A 24,368-nucleotide genomic window follows, 5' to 3' on the forward strand; every position below is an offset into this window, starting at 1 on the left:
ACGACGACACCCAGATCCCTTTCTTGGTCCGTAACTCCTAACGTGGAACCTTGCATGACATAGCTATAATTCGGGTTGGGCTACCAAGGCTTGCGAAAATGACCTTCCAGGTCAAGTACTTCAGATGGCAGGAATCCAGTGGCTCAAAAGGAGATTTCATCCGCTGGGTGAGAACGACGTTGAGATCCCGTGACACTGGTGGAGGTTTGACAGGGGGCTTTGACAAAAGCAAACCTCTCATGAAGCGAACAACTAAAGGCTATCCAGAGATAGGCTGACCTTCCACATGTTGATGGTAAGCACTATCGCACTAAGATGAACTCTTACGGAGTTGGTCTGAGACCAGACTCTGACAAGTGTAGAAGGTATTCAAGCAGGGTCTGTGTAGGACAAGAGCGAGGATCTAGGGCCTTGCTGTCACACCAGATGGCAAAGCTCCTCCATTTAAGAGAGTAACACCTCTTCGTGGAATCTTTCCTGGAAGCAAGCAAGACTCGGGAGACACCCTCAGAAAGACCCAAGGAGGCGAATTCTACTCTCTCAACATCCAGGCCTTGAGGGCCAGAGACTAGAGGCTGCGATGCAGAAGTGCCCCCTCATTCTGAGTGATGAGGGTTGGAAAACACTCCAATCTCCACGGTTCTTCGGAGGACAACTCCAGAAGAAGAGGGAACCAGATCAGACGCGGCCAAAAGGGAGCAATCAGAATCATGGTTCCGCAATCTTGCTTGAGTTTCAGCAAAGTCTTCCCCACCAGAGGTATGGGAGGATATGCATACAGAAGGCCCTTCCCCCAATGCAGGAGAAAGGCATCTGACGCTAGTCTGTCGTGGGCCTGAAGCCTGGAACAGAACTGAGGGACCTTGTGATTGATCTGAGTGGCAAAAAGATCCACCAAGTGTGTGCCCCACTCCTGGAAGATCCTGCGTACAACGCCCATGTTGAGCGACCACTCTTGAGGTTGCATGATCCTGCTCAACCTGTCGGCCAAACTGTTATTTACGCCTGCCAGATACGTGGCTTGGAGAAACATGCCGTGACGGCGAGCCCAAAGCCACATCTGGACGGCTTCCCGACACAGGGGGCGAGATCCGGTGCCCCCCTGCTTGTTGATGTAATACATGGCAACCTGATTGTCTGTCTGAATTTGAATAATTTGATTGGACAGCCGATCTCTGAAAGCCTTTAGAGCGTTCCCGTCCACTCGCAACTCCAGGAGATTGATCTGAAGACCTGATTCCCGGAGGGGACCAAGCTCCTTGAGTGTGGAGCCCATCTACATGAGCTCCCCACCCCAGGAGAGATGCATCCGTGGTCAGCACTTTGAGAGGCTGAGGAATTTGGAAGGGACGTCCCAAGGTCAAACTGGATTGAATTGTCCACCACTGAAGGGAATTGTGAAAATTGGTGGACAGCTGGATCACATCCTCTAGCTTCCCTGCAGCTTGATACCACTGGGAAGCTAGGGTCCATTGAGCTGATCTCATGTGAAGATGGGCCATGGGTGTCACATGAACTGTGGAGGCCATAAGGCCTAGAAGTCTCAACATCTGTTGAGCTGTGATCTGCTGAGACGCTCTGGCCATGGAGACAAGAGACAGAAGATTGTCTGCCCTCGCCTCGGGGAGATAGGCATGAGCCGTCTGGGAGTCTAGCAGAGCTCCTATAAATTCTAGCTTTTGAACTGGAAGAAGATGGGACTTCGGGTAATTTATCACAAACCTGAGTAGCTCCAGCAGTTGAATAGTCATATGCATGGACTGTAGCGCTCCTGCCTCCGACGTGTTCTTCACCAGCCAATCGTCAAGATAAGGGAACACATGCACGCCCAGTCTCCGTAGCGACGCTGCAACCACCGCTAGGCATTTTGTAAACACCCTGGGTGCAGATGCCAGACCAAAGGGCAGAACACAATACTGAAAATGCTGTGTTCCCAGATGGAAACAAAGATACTTCCTGTGCGCAGGAAGTATCGGGATGTGTGTATAAGTCCAGAGAGCATAGCCAATCGTTTTCCTGAATCATGGGAAGAAGGGTGTCCAGGGAAACCATCCTGAACTTTTCTTGGACCAGGAATTTGTTCAGGGCCCTTAGGTCTAGGATGGGACGCATCCCCCCCGTTTTCTTTTGCACAAGAAAGTACCTGGAATAGAATCCTAGTCCTTCGTGCCCGGGTGGAATGTGCTCGACCGCATTGGCACTGAGAAGGGTGGAGAGTTCCTCTGCAAGTACCTGCCTGTGCTGGAAGCTGAAGGACTGAGCTCCCTGTGGGCAATTTGGAGGTCTTGAGACCAAATTGAGGGAGTACCCGAACCGAACTATTGAGGAACCCACCGTTCGGAGGTTATGAGAGGCCACCTTTGGTGAAAAAATTTTAACCGTCCCAGGGGTAGATCGTCTGGCACAGGTACTTTTATGGTGGCTATGCTCAGCTGGAGCCAGTCAAAAGCCCGTCCCTTGCTTTTGCTGGGGAGCTGCAGGGGCCTGTCTGGGCGCACACTGTTGACGCGAACAAGCACGCTGGGGCTCAGCCTGAGAAGGCTGTCGGGAAGGTGGATTGTACCTACGCTTATTGTAAGCATAGGGAGCAGTCCTCCTTCCTCGGAAAAACCGTCTACCTGTTGAGGTAGAAGCTGAAGGTGCCCGGTGGGAGAGCTTGTCGAGGGCGGTTTCCCGCTGGTGGAGCTGCTCTACCACCTGCTCGACTTTCTCGCCAAAAATATTATCCCCCCGGCAAGGAACATCCGCAAGCCGCTGCTGGGTTCGACTATCCAGGTCAGAGGCACGCAGCCATGAGAGTCTGCGCATCACTATACCTTGAGCAGCGTATCTGGATGCAACATCAAAAGTGTCATAAGCACCTCCTGAAAAGGCCTGGCGTGCTCCGGAGGGAGCTTGTCCACCAAGTCTGCCAGTTGCTTAACATTGTTCTGCATGTGGATGCTCATGTAGAGCTGGTATGATTGGATCTTGGACACGAGCATAGAGGACTGATAGGCCTTCCTCCCAAAAGAGTCCAGAGTCCTAGATTTTCGCCCCAGGGGCACCGAGGCAAAATCCCTAGTACTCCTGGCTCTCTTGAGAGCGGAATCCACAACCATAGAGTCGTGAGGTAACTGGAACCTCATCAACTCAGATTCTCCATGAATCTGATATTGGGACTCAGCTTTTTTGGGAATGGTGGGATTAATGAGTGGTTTCATCCAGTTCCTAAGCAATGTCTCTTTAAGGACATTATGCAAAGGGACAGTGGATGACTCCTTAGGTGGTGAAGGATAGTCAAGGACCTCGAGCATCTCAGTCTTGGGCTCATCCTCAGTTATCACCGGGAAGGGAATGCCCACAGACATTTCCCAGACAAATGACGAGAAGGTGAGACTCTCCGGTGGAGAAAGCTTCCTCTCAGGTGAAGGAGTAGGATCAGAAGGAAGACCACAAGACTCCTTGGAAAAGAAATACCTGGGGTCTTCCCCTTCATCCCACGAGGCATCCTCCTTGGAACTGGACAAGAGTTATCTAACTGCAGTCCGAAACCGGGCCCGTCTCGACACCGAGGAACACCGTCCTCTATGGCGATGCCGAGATGTCGACTCCCATGCCGGCGGTGATGAAGCTCCCTCCAGCGACTTCGATGGGGAGTCAAACTGGGTAGCCACCGAGGCCAATGCCGCAAGCGGTACTGGCGTTGGGGACCGCACCACACACAGAGCCAGATGCCGCTTCCATTGACAGTACCGATGCCCCCCGGTACCGAGACAGACTGATGCAGCAGCCCTTCCAGGAGACATGGAAGAAGGGCTCGGATGCGTTCGTCTAGGCTGCGGGGCCGGTGCAGAAGTCGGCGTCAGAATCTGTGGAGGCGGTACCGGGCTGTCCAAAGATCTGTGCACCGACAACTCTTGTATGGAGGGTGAGCGCTCCTCCCGGCGTCGACGCTTCTCGGGTACCGAATCTTTCGACACCCCGGAGCTCCCGGTACCGTGCCTCGAAGGAGACCGATGACGATGCTTCTTTGCCTTCGTTCGAAGCTCGTCACCGGCACTCCTCGGTACCGACGAGGAGGACGTGGAATCTACACGCCTCCTCGGGGTCAGGTCCAACAGCGGTCAGTCCCGATGGGCCTGCACAGCAGGAGCCCTCGAGACAGGTGGAGACCCACTCGAAGCCTTACTGTTCCCAGCACGAGTTGGTCTCATAGCAGCCACTACCTCTCTCCCTGACGTCGATGCTCCTTTCAATGTCGACGCTGCCGACCTCGGTACCGATGTCGAAGTCGACGTCGAAGGACTGGACTGAGCCCCAAAAGGTTTTCACGTTGGACCTCATACGAAGACACAGACTACAAGCGGCTGGGCTATGGTCGGGCCCAAGGCACTGAATACACCAGGCATGGGTATTGGTACCTGAGATAGTCTGGTTGCACTGCATACAACGCTTGAAGCCGCTGGGAGTCTTCGATGACATGGAAGGAATAACGGCTTCGACGAAATCAAAAGACGCGATTGTGCCTAAAAATCAGAAAAAGGCACAAAAGAGAAAAGGGGAGAACCCGACCGTGCGGCCTAAGGCCAGACGTAATGAAAAAGAAAGAAAACTTGAAATAGGGAAAAAAAACCTAAAGGGAAAACTACAGAAACCTTATTATTTTATTTTTTTAATCTTGTGAAGAAAAATAAAAAAAACAGAAGCGAACAAAATCGCAAACGAAGAAGACTCTTCCTGGGCCTGAGAGGAGCACAAAAAGAAAGCTGCCGCACCTCAACACGGAGAAAGAAAAACTGAGAAGTGCTCACGCGACAGGCGAGAAATCAGTCTGCGCACGCGTGCCAGAAGACTCTGGCAAAACTATACTTTTCTGCTTGCAAAAATTTGCCGATTACTGGGCCGACGCGGACATCGACCCACATGTGAGAACAAGCAACCTGCTTGTCCTCAGAGAAAAAAGGTTATCATCTTATTTTCTTTTCTATGTTTTATTTTATTCTGTTTCTATTGAGTAACTTTCTAACTAAAAATCTAAATCTGGCTTCTAGAACCTCCTTCCTACATTTTCATATGTCATTGGTAGTCACATGTATCAAGACAGCCAGGTCCTCCCCAGCACCATCTAAAATCTTATCCAGGTCATACAAGGTCTGCCATCTTCACACCAAGCAGGCAAGCATCCAAGCAATCCCCCCATCCACCAGCCATCTACATGCCTAATGATCCATTATAACAGCTGTCCTAACTTTTCTCTCCTGGGCACATGCCTCTGGATACTAAATACCTTTGCATACAAGAATCCAGCCTCCTAAAATGAGTATTAACCCACTGGAAAATTCTGGTAAGTCACAAGAACCTAATCAATGCTTTCTTGTCATTTCTGAAATCCTCCAATAACCCAATATCCTTTGAGGGGCTTTGAATGACAAGGATGGATAAAAATCAAAATACAAGGACAATCTGAATCCCTGTTGTTCTTAGGCTGTGTGCCCAGGGATAAAATTTCCCCATACTACTTACATGAAGAGACAGTCCCTGCTCGACAGAGCTTACAATCTAATCAGGACAGACAAACAGGAACAGACAGGAGTTACTACGGTGGGAATGACAAAACATGAGTACTGAACAAGTGAGTAAGGATTAGGAGCTAAAAGCAGAATCAAAAAGGTGGACTTTTAGCCTAGATTTGAAGACGGCCAGAGATGGAGCTATTCCAGGCATATGATGGTGAAGCATGATAAAAGGAACGGAGTCTAGAGTTAGCAGTGGAGGAGAAGGGTGCAGATAAGAGAGATTTACCCAGTGACCAGAGTTCCCGGGGAGGAGTATAGGGAGAGATAAGAGTGGAGGAGTACTGAGGAGCTGCAGAGTGAATGCACTTGTAAGTCAATAAGAGGAGTTTCAACTGTATGTGGAAACAGATAGGGAACCAATGAAGTGACTTGAGGAGAGGGCTAATAACAGTGGCATACCAAGGGCGGGGCGGTGGGGGCGGTCTGCCCCAGGTGCAAGTCGTAAGGGGGTGCTGCGGCAGCCAAAGGCATCTTCCCCTCCTCCTCCGAGTGATGCGGTGCTTATGCTGCTGGGATGTACTGTGGTGGTGCTGCTGCTGCGATAAATAAGGGTTCCGTCCAAGTGCTGCCCCTCTCCGATTACTCCGATGTATTGTATGCTCTCCTTCCTCTCTCCACCCTCAATCTGCAGGCCTTTAAACTCTGAGAATTCCGGCAGCGTGCATCAGCGACATGAGCGCTGCCTTTGGCCAGCCCCGGAAGCCTCCTCTGTACAACGTCCCGCCTACGCGGGAAGCTGTACAGAGAAAGCTTCCGGGGCAGGCTAAAGGCAGCTCTTAACATCGCTGATGCTGTGTGTCAGTGGGGCTAAAAAGCTTGGAGGCCTGCAGAGCGGGGTAGTTGTGGAGAGAGCCGAGGTAGACCGTGGAAGAGAGCGTCGCGATGTCAGCCAGACCGCAGGGAAAAGGGGGTGGAGAGAGGAAGAAGATCACGCGATGCCAGTCCAAAGGGGTGGAGAGAGGAGGGAGAGTAAAGGCAGACCTCAAGGGAAGGGAAAAGGAGGGTGGACAGAGCAGGAAAAGCAACGTTAGACCGAAGGGGAAGAGGGGGTGGAGAGGCAGAGAGTGATTCCAGACTTCAGAGGAAGGGAAAGAGGAGGGAAAGTGATACCACGAAGGAAGGAGAAAAGTAAAATATACAGGAGATACATACTGGAAAGCAGAAGATGATGGGGAGAGGAGAGACAAATATGGGGGGGGGGGGGGGATGTTGGACTGCATCATGTAAAAAGGACAGAGGGGGCACATGCTGGATGGAAGGGGCAGAGAAAGCAGGCAGACACCAGTGGAAAGGGGGACAGGGCAGACAGAATGGAAGAGAGTGCAACAGTGAATGGAAGGGGCAGAGAAAGCAGGCAAATGCTGCATGGAAGGGAGAGAGAAAGGGCAGACACTGGGTGGGGCAGAGAAAGTGGGCAAATGCTGGATAGAAGGGAGGGGGAGAGAGAGGGAGCACATGCTGGATGGAAGGGAGAGAGTGAAGAGAAGATGAGGAAAGCAGAAACCAGAGACAACAAAGGTTGAAAATGATTTATTATTATTTTATTTTTTTGCTTTAAGATAAAGTAGTATTGTAGTTGTGGTGAGAAATAGAAAATGAGCCTGTGATTTTTCTGTTAGACTAATTTTAATACATTTTTGACTAACCTTCGGAGACCAAAACCCCATCCTCAGCTCAGGACAGGATACCGTAACATACTGACCTGAGGAAGGAGGTGTTGGCCTCTGAAAGCTAATTGAAAAAATGTATTAGTCCAATAAAATGGTATCATCTTATTTTCCATTTTTTTGTTTTATTTCTGTTTGTTAATTTGTAAAATGGTGATTGGTATTTGTCAGTTTTTTCAAATTTACACCTGCTGTCTTTATATTGCACAGTACTAGGCGACATGCATCACTGTTTCTGTGGTGTTGAATTGCATGCAGAATCTGACTTATTGGGGGTTGTTTAATTTTTGTCTACATATTTCTGTTTTTAGTTTGTGGTTACTTGTTCTATACTTGGCGAGGATGTGTCTGTGTTCTACGTGAAAAAGACAAGGTTTTGTGTTGGCAGGATCATTTTTACTAATGTCTTGTTTAGTTTTGCAGTGAGTGTATTGATGTTCTAGTGCTCACTGCAATGTTTAAGATGTTGCCTTTTCCTAGGTATACCCTTGTTGTGTGACTCGTGGATTATTATTAAAAATAATTTTTTCATATAGAGAGGGGGGTGTTAAAAATGATCAGCCCCGGGTGTCACATATGCTAGGTACGCCACTGGCTAATAATACATCTTATTACAAACCCAAAACCATTCACACATTTAACACACTTAAAACTCACCAGGGTTCCCAAAACGTCAACAAGCCCCCAAATTTAAGAGAAAAACTCAGGGAAAAAACCTTCATTAGACTCATCTGTCTAATCTGTTCTCTGATCTGGCTCTGTGAAGGGCATTCCCCTTTGGGGCTCCCCCTTGGTGATGTCCCAATGTCTGCAGGCTGTGATGTGGGTAAACCTCCCTAATAACATCACACATAGTGGACAAACTCCTCTCCAGGTTCAGCCTGTGGTACTCGTTTTGTTTCACTCCCATCAGTGTCTCATGGCTGTGTTGAACCAGGAAAAGCTCCCAACAAGATGACAGCAACATATCAATACGAATTTTCTGCAATTTTGTTTGTCTTATCTGCGAGGGCTCCATACATAATCCTTCCCTCTGGGCATGCACTGATATCGCCAAAGTCAATCTGCTCATAACACTGCCCTTGTATTTCTCTTACCTTAAATGCTGTCAAACTTCAGAATTAAGGGAAGCAAACATTCTGTAGCACATTGTCTTTTGTTTCTCCATGTAATCTCTGTAACAGCTGTAAGGAGAGAGAAAAGCCTTATTTTAAATCCATATTAGATGACACACATCCATTCCCTCATCACTGATCCCCTAACCTCAAAGACGCAACTATATCTTTCTTCCCTTTCTTATGGGGCTCTGTGTACGCCAATAAATCAATATTTCCCTACAGGCCGACTATATTTACCATTCCCATCAATCCTTTTTTTCCTTAAAAAACCTGTCCATTTTGGCTTTTGATCTTACTGTTATTGCTGTAATTTCAGTAGTAAAAAAATAAAATTCCCCTAAAGGTAGTGAAATTTAATACACCTTAAAAAGATATACGCTAAATCCAAAAAAATTACTCAAAGAGTAAACCTTCATTTTCTTCATTGCTCTTGAAGATATAAAGATTACTAAAATGAAGTGCAGGCTAGGTCATAGGATAAAGATGATTCCTTTTTGGCTGAGATTTAGAATTGTGGAGGTTAATACCTTGCCACTTTGACTTTGAATAGCCAGTTCTTTGAACTTGACCAAGAGAGGAGGATTAAAACCCTACATTAAAAAAAAAATTCAGCATTCCCTATGCAATATAGCTATGTTTTTGTATAATCTAACTAGATTCCACTCATCACTTCTTTCTAAGTTAGACCGACCATATTTGAAAAATATCTTTCAGAATATGAAAATACCTGTCTCTCCTTTTTAGAGGTGACTTAATACTTTTTCTAATATCTAACTGCATTTTGAGCACAAATACACAAACTGTAAATCTGTATTTAAATGTGGTCTAATGAACACCTCGTACAGAGGATGGATTTGTCAAATTCCACTACTGTTTAGTACACATTAACATGCTCCCAGTTTTGGTTCTTCTCAGGGTGGAGAGAGAGGGGAGTGCAATCTCGCCCAATAGGTTAGATTTTGGGGTTCTTTTGTTTGTTTGTTTTAAATATGCAAGAGTCCCACACAATTATTATTATTATTATTAACATTTGTATAGCGCTACCAGACGCACGCAGCGCTGAACACCTGACACAGAGAGACAGTCCCTGCTCGATAGAGCTTACAATCTAAAAATACAGACAGGCAAGACAATTAAGGGCGAGGAAAGTACTGGGTGAGAAAGAACAAGGATAGGGGAATTGAGTAGTGGTTAGGAGCCAAAAGCAGTGGTGAAAAGGTGGGTTTTCAGCATAGATTTGAAAACAGGTAAAGATGGAGCTAGGCGTACAGGCTCAGGAAGTCCATTCCAGGCATAAGGTGCCGCGAGGGAAAAGGAACGAAGCCTGGAATTAGCAGTGGAGGAGAAGGGGGACGACAAGAGAGATTTGTCCAGCGAGCGGAGTTTACGGGGAGGAATGTAGGGAGAGAGGAGAGGTAATGGGGGGCTGTAGAATGGATGCATTTAAAGGTCAGTAAGAGAAGTTTGAACTGTACGTGGAAGCGGACAGGGAGCAAGTGAAGCGACTTGAGGAGTGGGCTAGTGTGGGTAAAATTATTTTGGCGGAAAATAAGTCGTGCTGCAGAATTTTGGACAGACTGGAGAGGAGAGAGATGGCTGAGCGGAAGACCGGTGAGAAGCAAATTGCAATAATCCAAGTGAGAGGTGACAAGGGTTTGGATAAGGGTTCTGGTAGCGTATTCAGAGAGGAAGGGGCAAATTTTGCTAATGTTGTAGACAAGGAAGCGACAGATTTTGGCCGTCTGCTGGATGTTAGTGGAAAAGGAGAGGGAGGAATCAAAGATGACTCCTAGGTTGCAAGCAGATGAGTCAGGGAGGATGAGGGTGCCATCTACTGAAATAGAGAATGGGGGGAGGGGCGAGGTGGGCTTGGGGGGAAAGACAATAAGCTCAGTTTTGGCCATGTTCAGTTTCAGGTGGCGGTGTGACATCCAGGCAGCTATGTCGGTCAGGCAGGCTGAAACTTTGGCCTGGGTTTCAGCAGTAATGTCAGGTGTGGAGAGGTAGAACTGAGTGTCGTCGGCATAAAGATGGTACTGGAAACCGTGAGATGAGATCAGAGAGCCCAGGGAAGAAGTGTAAATGGAAAAAAGAAGGGGGCCAAGGACAGATGATCCCTGAGGAACTCCAACTGAGAGTGGGACAGGGGTGGAGGATGATCCACCAGAGTATACTCTGAAGGTACGGTGGGAGAGATAAGAGGAGAACCAGGAAAGAACAGAGCCATGAAATCCAAACGAGGACAGTGTGACAAGAAGAAGACTATGATTGACAGTGTCAAAAGCAGCGGATAGATCGAGCAGGATAAGGATGGAGTAATGGCCTTTGGATTTGGCGAGGAATAGATCATTACAGACTTTAGTGAGCGCTGTTTCAGTCGAATGTAGAGGGCGAAAGCTGGATTGAAGTGGATCAAGGATGGCAAGAGAGGCAGCGGCTGTGAACGGCACGCTCAAGTAACTTGGAAAGGAAGGGTAAGAGGGAGATGGGACGGTAGTTGGAAGGACAGGAAGGGTCCAATGACGGTTTTTTGAGGAGCGGTGTGACCACAGCATATTTGAAGGCATCAGGGACAGTTGCAGTAGAAAGAGAGAGGTTGAGGATGTGACAGATAGTGGGAGAAATGGAGTTAAGTAAGTTGGTGGGAATGGGATCAGAGGGACAGGTAGTGCATTTCGAGGAGGAAAGAAGGTGTGTGATTTCCTCCGGTGATATCAGGAAAGGAATATTAACTAAATCATTTTTAAAAAGGACTACAAAAGCATCACTCAAAAATATTTTTATATGCATGAACTCCAAAAAGACATTACATTAAATACAAATACACAGAAATAAAAATGGACAAAATATTGTTTATATAAAGAATGAGGATAACAGCAAAGATGTATGAGAGTCCAGGTCAAATCACAAACTATTAGTCAGTAAGACATTTTAGTCCAAACCATATCTCCATCGTGATAATCATTTACCCTCTATCACCATGTGCAAACCACAAATTTAAGTGAATTATACAGGTCCTTTATGTCTCCCCAAATTTGATTTTCATATACTAGTACAGATTGAAAAACTTATGCTATTTAACTTTCAGTTCTAAGCGGATTATATAAAAGTTGCTAGACATTTCTAAGATGTCACATAATAAATTATTATCAAGCAACAACCAACAAACAACTTCTAATTTGTCCATTGAGATAGCGGTCATGTTTTGTATTTTGTTTGTGTTTTAATTTTTGCTTTATAAATTATAATCTTGAATAGTGCGGGGTAATACATTTTTTAAATGCACACACACACACATAATGAGCTCATTTTCAAAAGAGAAAAATGGTCTCATAAACAGCATAAAGTGACATTTGGATGATCCAAGCGGCGGAATTCATTAGATGCCTCCAGATACTGAACCAGCAATCACCGCACATCCACTAGGTGCAACTTGGCAAAATCCACCTGACAAGTCTTCCTTCTTGAAAGAAGGGAAGAACAATGGCTGGTTGAGATGGAAAGCCGACACTACCTTAGGCAAAAAGGAAGGAACAGTACAAAGTCACTCCTGCTTCAGTGAACAAAAGGAACAGATCCCTGCATGACAAGGCCTGAAGCTCCTGTGAGACCCTTAAATGTAGACTTCCTCGGGGGCTCAAAGGGTGACTTCTGTAAGGCTTGGATGAGGTTGAGATGCTAAGGAGGACAGGAAGCACGTAAGGGAGGCTTCAGGTGGTTCACTCCCTTAAGAAAACAGACATCCGGACGCGCAGCCAATGAGGAGGAAGCCAACCACCCTCGATAACAAGTCAAGGCGGCCTCCTGGACATGCAGAGTTGTAAGCAAGCCCCTTTTTAAAACCCTGCTGAAAAAAGGCAAGAATATGAGGCAAAGATGACTGTAAATTAGAAACAGCGCGCTCTGCACACCACATCTTAAATGTCCTCCAGACTCGAACATAAGCCAAGGAGGTGGAGCGCTTCTGGGCCTGGAGCAAAGTGGAAATTACACCCTCCAAATAACCCTTCTTCCTTAGTTGCAACTGCTCAAGAGCCAAGCTGTAAGACCAAACTGAGAGGGATCTTTTATTCGGACTGGACCCTGGAAGAGGAGATCTGGAAGAGGCAGTCGAAATGGTTTGGCCACTTGAAGTTAAGCCAGATTCGCATACCATGGCCTGTGTGGCCAATCTGGAGTGATCAGAATTACCTGCCCCAGATGAAGGATGATCCTGTGGTGTACTCTCCCGATCATGACCACGGAGGGAAAACATACAGCAGATCTGTCTCCGGATCAACGCTGTAGAAGAAGGTTGATCCCTTCTGAACCAAACTCTTTCCATCTGCTGAAGAACCAGTAGACCTTCAGATGCTGTGAGAGGCCATGAGGTCCAGGACCAGGGTCCCCTAGCGGTCCGTTATCATTCAAAAGGGCTTGGGTGACAACGCCCACTCTCCGGGATCCAGCGAGTTTCTGCTGAGATAATCTGCCTGAACATTTAAGTCTCCGGCAATGTGCACCATCAGGACATGCTGCTTCGCACAATGGAGCAGATGGTGTGCACTGTGTGTCCCTCCATGTCTGTTGATGTAGACCACTACCACAATTGTTGTCTGAAAGTACCCGAACTGGGTTGCCCTCTAAGGTTGAAGGAGTCTACCAAGCTGCCCTGAGCTCCAAATGATTGATCGGCCACTGAGCCTCCTACAGAGACAAGGGCCCCTGAACATAACGATGCTGAATGTCAGCTCCCTAGCCCTTTAGGCTCATAAGTACATAAGTATTCTCATACAGGAACAGACCAAAGGTCCATCAAGCCCAGCATCCTGTTTCCAACAGTGGCCAATCCAGGTCACAAGTATTTATTTATTTATTTATGACATTTATAACCCACAGTATTCCCCCCAAGGGCAGGCTCAATGTGGCGTACAATAGTTAATAAGCAAACAATAGTACAAAATACAGATCACAAGAGGGAGAAAAATAACTGAGGAGGAAAGGAAGAGAGGGGAGGTGATAAACTATCACAGAGAGAGCAGTGGGTTAAAAGGGCGGGGCACCAGAAGGGCTAACAGCATATGCTCTGCCAAACAGGAAGGTCTTGAGTTGCTTCTTAAAGGTCGGATGATCAGGAGTGAATTTGACCTCTCGAGGCAGCCCGTTCCACATTTGAGTGCTGAGATAAGGGAAAGAGGAACCATAGACGGTCTTATATTTGAGGCCACAAGGAACCGGGTAGTGGAAATTGAGGTACGAGCGGGCCGACTGTCGGGAATTCCTGGGCGACAGGTTAATGAGAGTGTCCATATAGAAAGGGGCTTCTCCGTAGATGATTTTGTGCACCAATGCGCAGATCTTGAACGCGATGCGGTCCTTCACAGGAAGCCAATGCAGCTGCTCACATAGTGGTCTCGAACTTTCAAATCTCGGTATGCCGAAGATGAGTCGAGCTGCTGTATTCTGAGCAGTTTGCAATTTTTTTAGGAGCAGGTTTGTACATCCCCCATAGATACTGTTGCAGTAATCAAGACGGCTAATTACCAGGGACTGGACTAGATTGCGGATGTTTTAATTACCCCTCTCTAGACCTCCGGGGGACCCGTGCCCACGGAGATGAAGAGTGGGTTTCAGAAGGCTCATTTTAAGTCTGTTACCCAGGACCTCGGCTTTCTGACTCCTGGTGTCTAAGTGTATCTTAGGGCATCTATTCTCCCACATAATGCACTAAGGAGTAGGAGCTTCCTTGCTTATGTGAACACTATTTGTGTAGGTGTGTTCAGAGAGATAGATATGCAGTCAAGAAATTTAGGCACAGGCTAGGAGGATAAGTGTTAGAAATGATCTTTATTCTCACCAATTGGAACTTCAATCAATCTGGCACGCTCATCAGTCAGAATCTCAGATGGACCGACCATAGTTCTGCCCTCTGGGTAGAGTTGGGGAAAATTCCAAACTCCGCCTAGATTTGCAGATCTTAAATACTCTCTTCTGCCCATTAAACTCAATGGGCAGCTGGTCACGTGATGCTGTGATGGAGAGCGGTCGTGGGTGAATCTCTCTCCGTCGCCAACCTACCCGTTCGCAAATCAGCAAAAGAATCGGTCCCTCCAAAATATATAAAATAGTAGCACAAGGTCTGGAGAGTGCTCCTGTCGACATTTCTACCGGTAAAAGCTGAAAATGACAGCGAGATCAGCGCCGCGGGACAAGCAGAGGGGAAAGACGACCGAGTACAAAATGGCGGCGTCTCCTCCCGAGGCGGGAACATTGGTTTCCTCCGCTTGGATAGCGGAGATAACATCAGAACTCACAGTAGTGATGGAGGATCTGCTTGAGCGGCGTCTGGCCCCGATAGACCAAAAGCTGGATGGTAAACTGGAACAGCTGAACGCTAAGATCGGAGAGCTGACTAAAGAATGTGTGGCATTCCAGACACGGACCAGCGTGGTTGAGGACCGCGTTACAGATTTGGAGGAGGCTCAGAAAAACATGAAGAAACTGGTGGCAGACATGGAAAGTAAAATCGAAGATTTAGAAAATCGTTCCCGACGGAACAATATTCGCCTGGTGGGTCTGCCAGAGGCGCTGGGGGCCCGTCAGTTAGAAAAAACCCTGGAACAATGGCTGAATACACAGGTGGATTTTCCAGAATCAATAGGCCCATTGAGAATAGAGCGAGCTCATCGCCTGGGAACTCGCCAGATGGGGAAAACTACATCACGAGTGGTTATCTGCAAGATATTAAATTTTGTGCATAAACAATGTATATTACAGGCAGCACGCTCCGCAACGACTTTAACCTATGAAGGCAAGAGGATTCTGTTTCCAAGACTATTCGGCTGGAATATCAGCAAAAAGGCGGGCATTTTCGCCAGTGTGTTCAAAGCTATTTGAGATGAAGATTCGCTTCTCCTTGCAATACCCCGCTACTTTGAAACTGACACATAATGGAAGCTTAAAAATTTTTACATCGGAGAAAGAAGCGGGAGCCTTTGTAGCCGACTTGGAGCGGGCAGCAGAAGTGGAGTCTGCAGAGACTGGATCTACTTGACCTATTTGAACCTGAGCAGGCTGATAGCAGGATACACGGAATACACGAAGATATGAAAAAGTTTGGGAAGAAGTGGAGACAGACAGCAGCAGGAGAGAGTTTGTAAGAACTTAAAATTATACATGGATCAGGACTTGATAGTTGATGTTGTTGGATTTGAATTGAAAGTTAAAGATGAGGGGAGAAGGCAATATATAAAGAAGTACGCGTTAGGTGAATATCATACAGGGGAAGAAGTGGGAAGGTAAATGGCATACACATAAGGATGGGACTGAATGCTATTAATGGTATCTTTCACATTTGGGAGAGGGTGAAAGGGGTAATAGATCAAGACTAGAACGGGGAGGGGAGGTAAGCATTGGTTAGTTGTGACCAGCCAAGCGGGGGGAAAGTTTGGTTAATGGCAAGGGTCAGAGGGAGGGGATGGGGAATAGGAGATAAGGGGGGGAGGGGACGCAATATATGCAGAATGGAAAAGAAAAAGCTAAACTCTTCTCAAAGGGGAAAGAGGATGGGAATGTTGGGGTATAGACACTTTCAGTCGCAATATAAGACATATGGTAAATATGTGGGACGGCTGCAGCTGGGACAGCAGTCCGGGACTTGGCAGGAAATTAGCCAGCTATTGGAAGCAAAATATGGAGGAATAACATGAAGGATATGAAAATATACTCATGGAATGTTGGAGGTATAGGCTCGCCCATAAAGAGAAAGAAAATAATGGGGGAATTGCGCAAAAAGGGAGCATTAATAGCTATGTTACAGGAAACACACTTAACAACACAGGAACATGCAAAACTAAAATCATGGTGGGTGGGTACTGTATTAGAGGCCCCTGCAGTGGGGAAAAAAGCAGGAGTAGCAATATTGATTCATAAAACACTACAAGTAACTCAGAATTATGTATATACAGACCCAGAGGGCCGATTTATCATAGCTAAGGTGACGATAGATGGAATGCCAATGCTATTGGTGAATGTATATGCCCCGAATGTGTACAGCAAAAGGTTCTTTCAAACTTTAATTATGCGTATTCAAAAAATTAAACTACAAGACCCATATGTGCAGACGGTAATTGGGGGAGACTTTAACATAGTGGCGGACGCAACCATAGATAAAACCTGTAATAAGGGTGGAGGAAAAGGGGATCATATGAAGGGCATTGCTTGGATGTGTGACACACTGGAAGTTATAGATGTGTGGAGAATATTAAATCCAGGTCTTAGAGATTATACGCACTACTCAAGAGCACATCATACTCAATCCCGGATTGATTATCTTTTGATTAATGAGGGGGCTCTTCCAGATGTACAAGGGGCAGGCATAGATGCCACCATAATATCTGACCATGCGCCAATCTATATCATTGTTAATAGACAAGACACACAATCTAAGAGACGGAAATGGATATTCCCAATTGAGCTTTATTATGATGATGAATTTCTGAGTTATATAAGAGAGAAATGGATGGAATATAAGATTCATAATGAGAGGCATACATTAGAACCTATATTGTACTGGGAGGCAGCGAAAGCTGTACTCCGAGGAGAAATAATAGCTTACTGCAGCCGAAAGAAAAAAAGACGGGAACAGGAAATACTCAGGCTAGGGAAGCAATTAGTCAAATTGCGACGTCAATATAGAGACACAGCCCAAGGCACAATAAGAGAGCAGTTATTGGTCACACAGATAAATTTAAATACTTTAATCCATCAAAGAGCTATCAAATCAGCAGTATACTACAGATATCAACTCTATAAATTTGGTAATAAGCAAGGTAAAATGCTCGCAGGGTTGATCAGGAAAAAGACTGGCCCACAGGAACTGTAACAAACTCAGAGAGTAAAATTAGACAAATATTTTTAGAATATTATACCCAGCTATATCAGCCAGCCACAGAAGATCAGTTAGAGCCAGAGACGTATCTACATAATATAGTAATACCACAGATAACAGAGGCCCAGAAGGAAATGATTAACAAGCCCATTGAACTAGACGAAATAACCAGGGCAATCAAAAATAGTCCTTTACAAAAAGCTCCGGGACCTGATGGGTATCGAGCCGAATTTTATAAACTGTTAGAGGCAGAGATTGGGAACCCAATAATGCTGGCCTTTCAATGGGCAGTAGATCAGGAATGTCTACCAGAGACACTTCGAGTGGCAGACATTGTGGTATTCCCCAAACCAGGAAAGGACCTGAGTAGGCCAGAATCATATAGACCAATTTCCTTGATTAATTATGAAACCAAGCTATTGGCGGGGATCTATGCCAATAGACTAGCAAGGATCTTACCAGACATCATAGCCTTACCACAAGGAGGATTTATTAAAGGGAGACAGATAGTCAAGAATATTAGACAGATATTAGCCTCATTAGAATGGGTAAGAAGAAAGAAAGAAGACTCCTTACTAATAAGTTTCGATGCCGAAAAGGCGTTCGATAGAGTAGACTGGGGATTTATGTTTCGGACAATGTCAGCATATGGTTTTGCAGGGTCATTTGTAAAAGTTATAGCCGCATTGTATAAAAACCCCTTAGCCAGGCTATATGTTAACGGGGACTATACTGAAACGTTTGAGATTGGTAGAGGCACACGACAGGGATGCCCCTTGTCCCCCTTGTTATTTGCCTTAACCCTGGATCCGCTGTTACGGACAATACTGGAGGACCAGGAGATCACAGGGGTGAGAATGGGACCTCAGGAATTTAAAATCTCGGCATTCGCTGACGACCTCTTGGTCCACCTTACCAAGCCACAGGTGGCACTACCGGTATTGCTGGAACGATTTAAAGAATATGGCTCATTTTCGGGCTTTAAACTTAATATGCAAAAATCAGAAAGTATGCCAACACAGGACACAATGCTGGCAGGGTGGAGGGGGGAGTTTCCCTTACGATGGGTCACAGGTGAATTCAAATATTTAGGAATAACTCTGACAGCGGATCCACGCCAACTTTATAGGAAAAATATAGATAGCCTTCTGAGACAGACGAAGCAGACATTGACCCATTGGCATACCTTGCCGTTGACACTAAATGGGAGAATCAGCCTGTACAGCATGGTGTTATTTCCCAGATGGCTATACGTATTTCGACAGCTACCATTATACTTACAATAGAAGGATTTAAAAAAATTAAAGAGAATGCTGTCCTACTTCTGCTGGGGGGGGCAAGAAGCCAAAAATTAAATTTGAAAATTTGAGTGGAAAATTGCAGAAAGGAGGATTGGGGTTACCTAATTTGCGAGATTATAACTGGGCATGCTTATTAAGACATATGGCAGACTGGGTACTAGGAACGGAAGAATACACCCCATGGGAGATGGAACGAAGCTTATTTAAACCGTATCATCCCTATTACTTATTACATGCTCCCACGCATAAGATACCTACAGAGTGGAGGCAGCATCTTTTGTTGGCTCCAATGAGAAAGACATGGGAATATGTAATTCACCTCCTGGGGAAGAATCCCAGATGTACCGACATGATACCATTAATGGGCAATGCTGACTTCCAGTCGGGTATTCAATCGAGTAGACACCACAGATGGGCAACAAAAGGGGTGGTGGTAGTGGCAGATGTATTACACAATACAGGACAGATGAGGACACAAGGTGAATTGGGACAGATAGTAGGGGAGGACAATGTAGATTGGTACTCTTATCTGCAGGTGAAGATTTATATGGCTAGATTGATAAGAGAGGGGTGTTCTAGAGAGCTTTATCCTCTGCTGGAACACTTCTTCTTACCCCCAGGGATAGACAGGGTTACGGTGTCGGGGATGCATATAGCAATATCACAGCTGAAAGTACCTAAGTCATTAGCAGGGGTGGCCCAAAAATGGACGAATGATCTAGGACTGACAATCACAGAAGATGGCATTTTAACACACATGACAGAGATTAAAGACAACTTGCATTATGCAAGACATAGGGAAACTCAGTATCGTATAATCATGCGGGGATATTTCACACCTAAACAAGCGTATTATGCGGGACGTATATCAGAGAGTAAATGTTACAAATGTGGAAGCACAGATCCGTCGTTTTTACATATGCTATGGGATTGTGTTTCCATACAGAGATTCTGGATGAGAATCAAGCAGTATTGTGTATATATATTAAATAAACCAGTTATGCTGACCGCTCAGAGGTGTATATTGGGATATAAAGGCAGTAGGACAAATTTGAGAAGAGCAGAACGCCAGTTTATGTATAAAGTCTGTATCATTGGGAAAATGTGTATAATGCAATATTGGATACAGGAGGAAGCTCCCTCATTTTGGCATTGGCGTAGCGGGCTGCAGATGCTCGCTGCGTGGGAGGCCAGAGATGCGAGAGACACTCCCAAAAAGAAAAAGGAGTTTTGGGTAATATGGGAACCTTATATTCAATCGATGGGGGGGCAGAGCCCGTAGTTTAATAATGAATACGTTGCAAATGTATAATCAATAAACAGATGACTGAAATGTGCAAACATATAAGGAGGAGAAGAGTGAGAGGGAGGGGGGAGGGGAGGGGGGGCATAAGGGGGAAGAACAATAATAATAAAAGTACTTTGTTGTTGATGTTAGAATTGGTTAAAGTTAACAAGTGGTGTGATAAAGAGGATTGTGTACAAGACTCAATTACATTGTTAAACTCCATCTTCTTTAATAAAAATTATTGAACAATAAACTCAATGGGCACACAATTTTTTTCATATGTGAATCATACTTTCTGACAGTTTGCTCAATCGCAGATCGGATGCCCACTCCTCCCTCCTTTCACCTATTTCTTCATAACTGTAACTTCCTGAGTTGTAAACAACTCAGGAGATACAGAGAAAGACACCATCTTCCCAAAATCAGACTCCATTTTATGAACCTAACTTCTTAATATTTTAGCCATTAATTCCTCCATCTTGGCCCTTACACTGTATTTGAATGTCACACCAGATCCTAATAAGGCTTGCCTACCGGTCCTGCTTCCGCAGGCATTCAGCTACAAGGCCATCATCAGATTTTCAGGCCTAGTCAGTGTTTTACAGCAGCTTAGGCTATAGAGCTCAGCCCACCACTATTCCAGTGGAGGGGTCTCAAGTTGTAACACATATTAACATTCCCCTCTTCACCCTATCTCTCGAGGGAAGTAAGGCTTGATATGCTTAAGCCTCCAAAGAGAGTAGAAACATTTGCTTGACTGTAGAGTTCACATGCTGCTCCAATGTCAGAGATCTGTCAACCAGGACTCCCAAGATTTTTAGGGATGCTGAGATAGGCAGGACTAGCTCAGGCGTAATTAATGTAGGAGGCCTGAGTTTGCTATAGGGGGAGGAGAGGATCAAACAGTGCGTTTTCTCTGCGATGAGTTTAAATCGAAAAGAATTGGCCCAGTCAAGCATGGTTTTAAAGCCTTGCCGAATCCTACAGGTAATTTCAGTTAGGTCTTTTTCAAAAGGGATGAAGATAGTGATATCATCTGCATAGATAAACGGGTTTAATCCCAGTTTAGAGAGAGCCATTGCCAGAGGGATCAACATCACATTGAAGAGGGTAGGTGATAGCGGGGAGCCCTGTGGCACACCGCAGTCTGCTTTCCAGTGAGATGAAAGGGTAGAGTTGGCGTATACCTGGTAGGATCTGGATGTGAGAAAACCTCTCAGCCAGGCCAGTACGTTAGCACTTGCTCCAAAATAGTCAAGGAGCCACAAAAGTATACCGTGGTGCACCATATCAAAGGCACTGGAAATGTCAAACTGCAAGAATAAAATGCTCTTCCCTTCAACTATTTCCCTCTTGAAGTTGGAGAGGACAGTGACAAGTACGGTCTCTCAGTATTGTGGAGCGCTCGAAATCCTGATTGCGAGGTATGTAGGATATTAAATTTGTTCAGGTACTTACTAAGTTGTTTATTCACCAGGCTCTCCATGAGTTTTACGAAAAGGGGAATGGATGCAATTGGCTGGTAATTGGACAGATCACTACTTTCTTTCTTAGCGTCTTTAGGTACTGGGGTAAGCAAGATGCTACCATGACTTGTAGGAAACTGGCCTTTACCAAGCATGTAGTTGAGGTGTAGCGTCAAGTCGTCTAGGAAACAGGCAGGGGCACATTGGAGCAAATAGTTGGGACATGCATCCAGCCTGCAGTACTTCCTAACAAATCTGCGGAGCTCCTGCTTGACGGAATCAACAGTGAGAGTTGAATAGCTTGAGAGCAAACGGTCTGCCGGTTGCTCGTCAGGCCCTGGGTCCAATCCATTAATAAAATCACCAATGCTAGAACTGCACAGCGGAAGGGTGCTCTGAAGTTTCTTGAGCTTGTCTTGAAAAGATTTAGCTAAATCTGCAGCTGGTGGGGTGCCTTCTCCGGTAGTGGTGAGTACTGTGGTATCCATTAGTTTGTTTACAAAGAAGAAGAGTTTCTTGCCATCATTGTAATCTGGGCCAATCTCTGGCAAGATCCCAAAACAGCACAATACATTTTATGCTGCTTATTCTAGAAATAAGCAGTAGATTTTCCCCATTTTAATAATGGTCTATGGACTTTTCCTTTAGGAAGCCATCCAAACCTTTTTTAAACCCGGCTAAGCTAACCGCTTTTACTATATTCTCACATTTGTTACTACCACCAACCACTGAGGAGATGCAAGCAGTGTCCCCCGGAACAGGTGGTCAGACTGGAACCACCACTGCAAACTGGCCCTCACTAGCAACCTCCAAGGGAGGCAGCACTGATATTCCTGCAATACCGGAGACCAGTGAGACTGCAAAGAGTGCTGAAGGGATCCCATATGAGCCCTAGTCCATGATACCACCTCTGATGTGGCCGCCATCAAGCCCAGAACCTGCACATAGTCCCACATCCGAGGGCTAGGACTCTGAAGGAGCTGCTGAATTTGGAGCTGCAGCTTGTGACTCCTGTGGTTTGGCAGAAACACTCTGGCTTGAAGAGTGTCAAAGCGAACCCCCTGACATTCCAGAGACTGGGAAGGACTCTTGGCAAAATTGAGCACACATCTGAGGGACAGCAGGAGGGCGATCACTCAAGAAGTCACCTGGAGACTCTCCCAATATGAATCCATCCAGATCAAAGTCATCCAGGTAGGGGATACACCTTGATCCCCTCCCGCCTGAGGAGGGCCACCACTAACAACCATGACCTTGAAAAATGTCCGAGGCAGTGTGGCAATACTAAATGGCATGGCCTGAACTTGGAAGTGCCCGCCCAGAATCGAAAAATGGAGAAATCTTTGGAGCGGAGGCCAAATGGGGATATGAAAGTAGGCCCCTTTCAGATCCAGAGACTTGAGGAATTCACCCAGCCCGATGCTATGACCGACCGGACCATCTCCATAAGGAAATGCTTGATTCACAAAGACTTATTGACTTGCTTGAGGTTGAGAACTGACCAGGATTCCCCTTTTTAAGGAACCACAAAGTAGATGGAATAGCAACTGCTTCCCCTCTCGAGCGCGGGCACCAGAATCATCGCCCCAAAGTCCTGCAAGAAGTACAGTGTCCAGAACTGACTGTCACTTTATAGAAGACTCGCACAGGGATTCCAAGAAAAAATCTGCGGCAGGAGAGGAGAACTCTAGTTTGTACCTGTCTCTGATAATGTCCAGCACCCATTGATCACGCTTCGTGAAAGGCTGAAAGACAGCCCTTGACCCGCAAGAGAGAAGAGTGGATCAGAAGGGCATCATTGTGAAGCCCTGGAGGCAGAAGCAAATCTGAAAGGCTGAGCAGGGGCCCACTTGTCCAACCAAAAGGACTGCTTCTGCTGATATCTTGGCCTTTGGAAGGACTGTGCATGCCCTGGTCTGACCTCTTGGAATCCCTGAAGCACGACTGCGATTGGCTGCCTCAAAAAGCTCCCTTTGGTTTATCGTCACCAAGATACTTCACCAGCTTCTCCAGATCATCTCCAAAGAGAGGCTTCCCCCAAAAGGTAAGCTTAGTAAGCCTCTGCTTGGAAGCAGCATCCACTGCTTAGTGACAGTCAAATTAAGCGCTGGACAGTGACCAAATCATACAAGATATCAGCCAGATAGGCCAAGCCCATTTCCATGGACAGAAGACCCAGGAGAACCAGAATCAGCCAAGGAATACGCCACCCTCTGCATCCAGACCAAGGCAGCCCTGGCAACATAAGAGCCACAGACAGAAGCCTGCAAAGCCAAAGTGGAAACCTCAAAAGACAACTTCAAGGCACACTCCTTGAGTGGAGGAGTGGCCTAGTGGTTAGGGTGGTGGACTTTGGTCCTGGGGAACTGAAGAACTGAGTTCAATTCCCACTTCAGGCACAGGCAGCTCCTTGTGACTCTGGGCAAGTCACTTAACCCTCCATTGCCCTATGTAAGCCGCATTGAGCCTGCCATGAGTGGGAAAGCGCGGGGTACAAATGTAACAAAAATAACAAAAAAAAAAAAACTTCCAACCCTGAACATCTTTCAAGGCAAGCCCCCCTTTACTGACAGGGTAGTAATCTTGGCCACTGCTGCGACCAATGAGTCCACTTTGGGCAGCTTCTCCAAATCTTCGGGCGCTAATTGACAGAGCCTGGCCATGGTTAACCCTCAAGTGGGAATCTGGGGCATTCCACTGCACTGAGATCAATACCTGAATTGTCTCGGGAACAGAGGAGGCTTCTTGGTACAAGCCATCATAAAATTCGAGGCCCTCGAGGGCGGGACCCAGTGAGTGAAGACCCGACGCAACGTCACGACGTTGACGAGGAGATTTGCCGCTTTCTTTTACAAGCAGGCAGGGCAGACGCGAAGCATGCCTGCCATGCCGCTTTTCAGATTTTTCTTTAAAGGCACAGCAGGATGGAGGCAGGAGACGAGAGCTGTTGTCTCTCCACGAAGGTGGTAGGTGGGTCAAGTTGGGGGGGCTTAGATGGGAGAGGAGGACTGGGTAGGGGGCCTCAGATTGGAGAAGGGGACTGGGTAGGGGGCCTCAGATTGGAGAAGGGGACTGGGGTGGGGAGGGGGGTCTCAAGATGG

General features: G+C 46.4%; 1 protein-coding gene across 3 annotated transcripts in view; it reads right to left on the reverse strand.

Annotated features, from left to right (window-relative positions):
- Window positions 1-8,325: 8,325 nt before the first annotated feature.
- FKBP6 (FKBP prolyl isomerase 6) overlaps window positions 8,326-24,368 on the reverse strand; it is a 234,131-nt gene continuing 218,088 nt past the window's right edge. For all 3 annotated transcript variants that reach the window (XM_030186098.1, XM_030186096.1, XM_030186095.1), the window contains one exon: window positions 8,326-8,409. In XM_030186098.1, the coding sequence (XP_030041958.1) occupies window positions 8,334-8,409 (76 nt within the window). In that variant the 3' untranslated portion in view covers window positions 8,326-8,333. The remainder of the gene's footprint in view (window positions 8,410-24,368) is intronic.

The sequence above is a fragment of the Microcaecilia unicolor genome, chromosome 13, assembly GCF_901765095.1.
Source record: "Microcaecilia unicolor chromosome 13, aMicUni1.1, whole genome shotgun sequence".
In the NCBI taxonomy this organism is placed as follows: domain Eukaryota; kingdom Metazoa; phylum Chordata; class Amphibia; order Gymnophiona; family Siphonopidae; genus Microcaecilia; species Microcaecilia unicolor.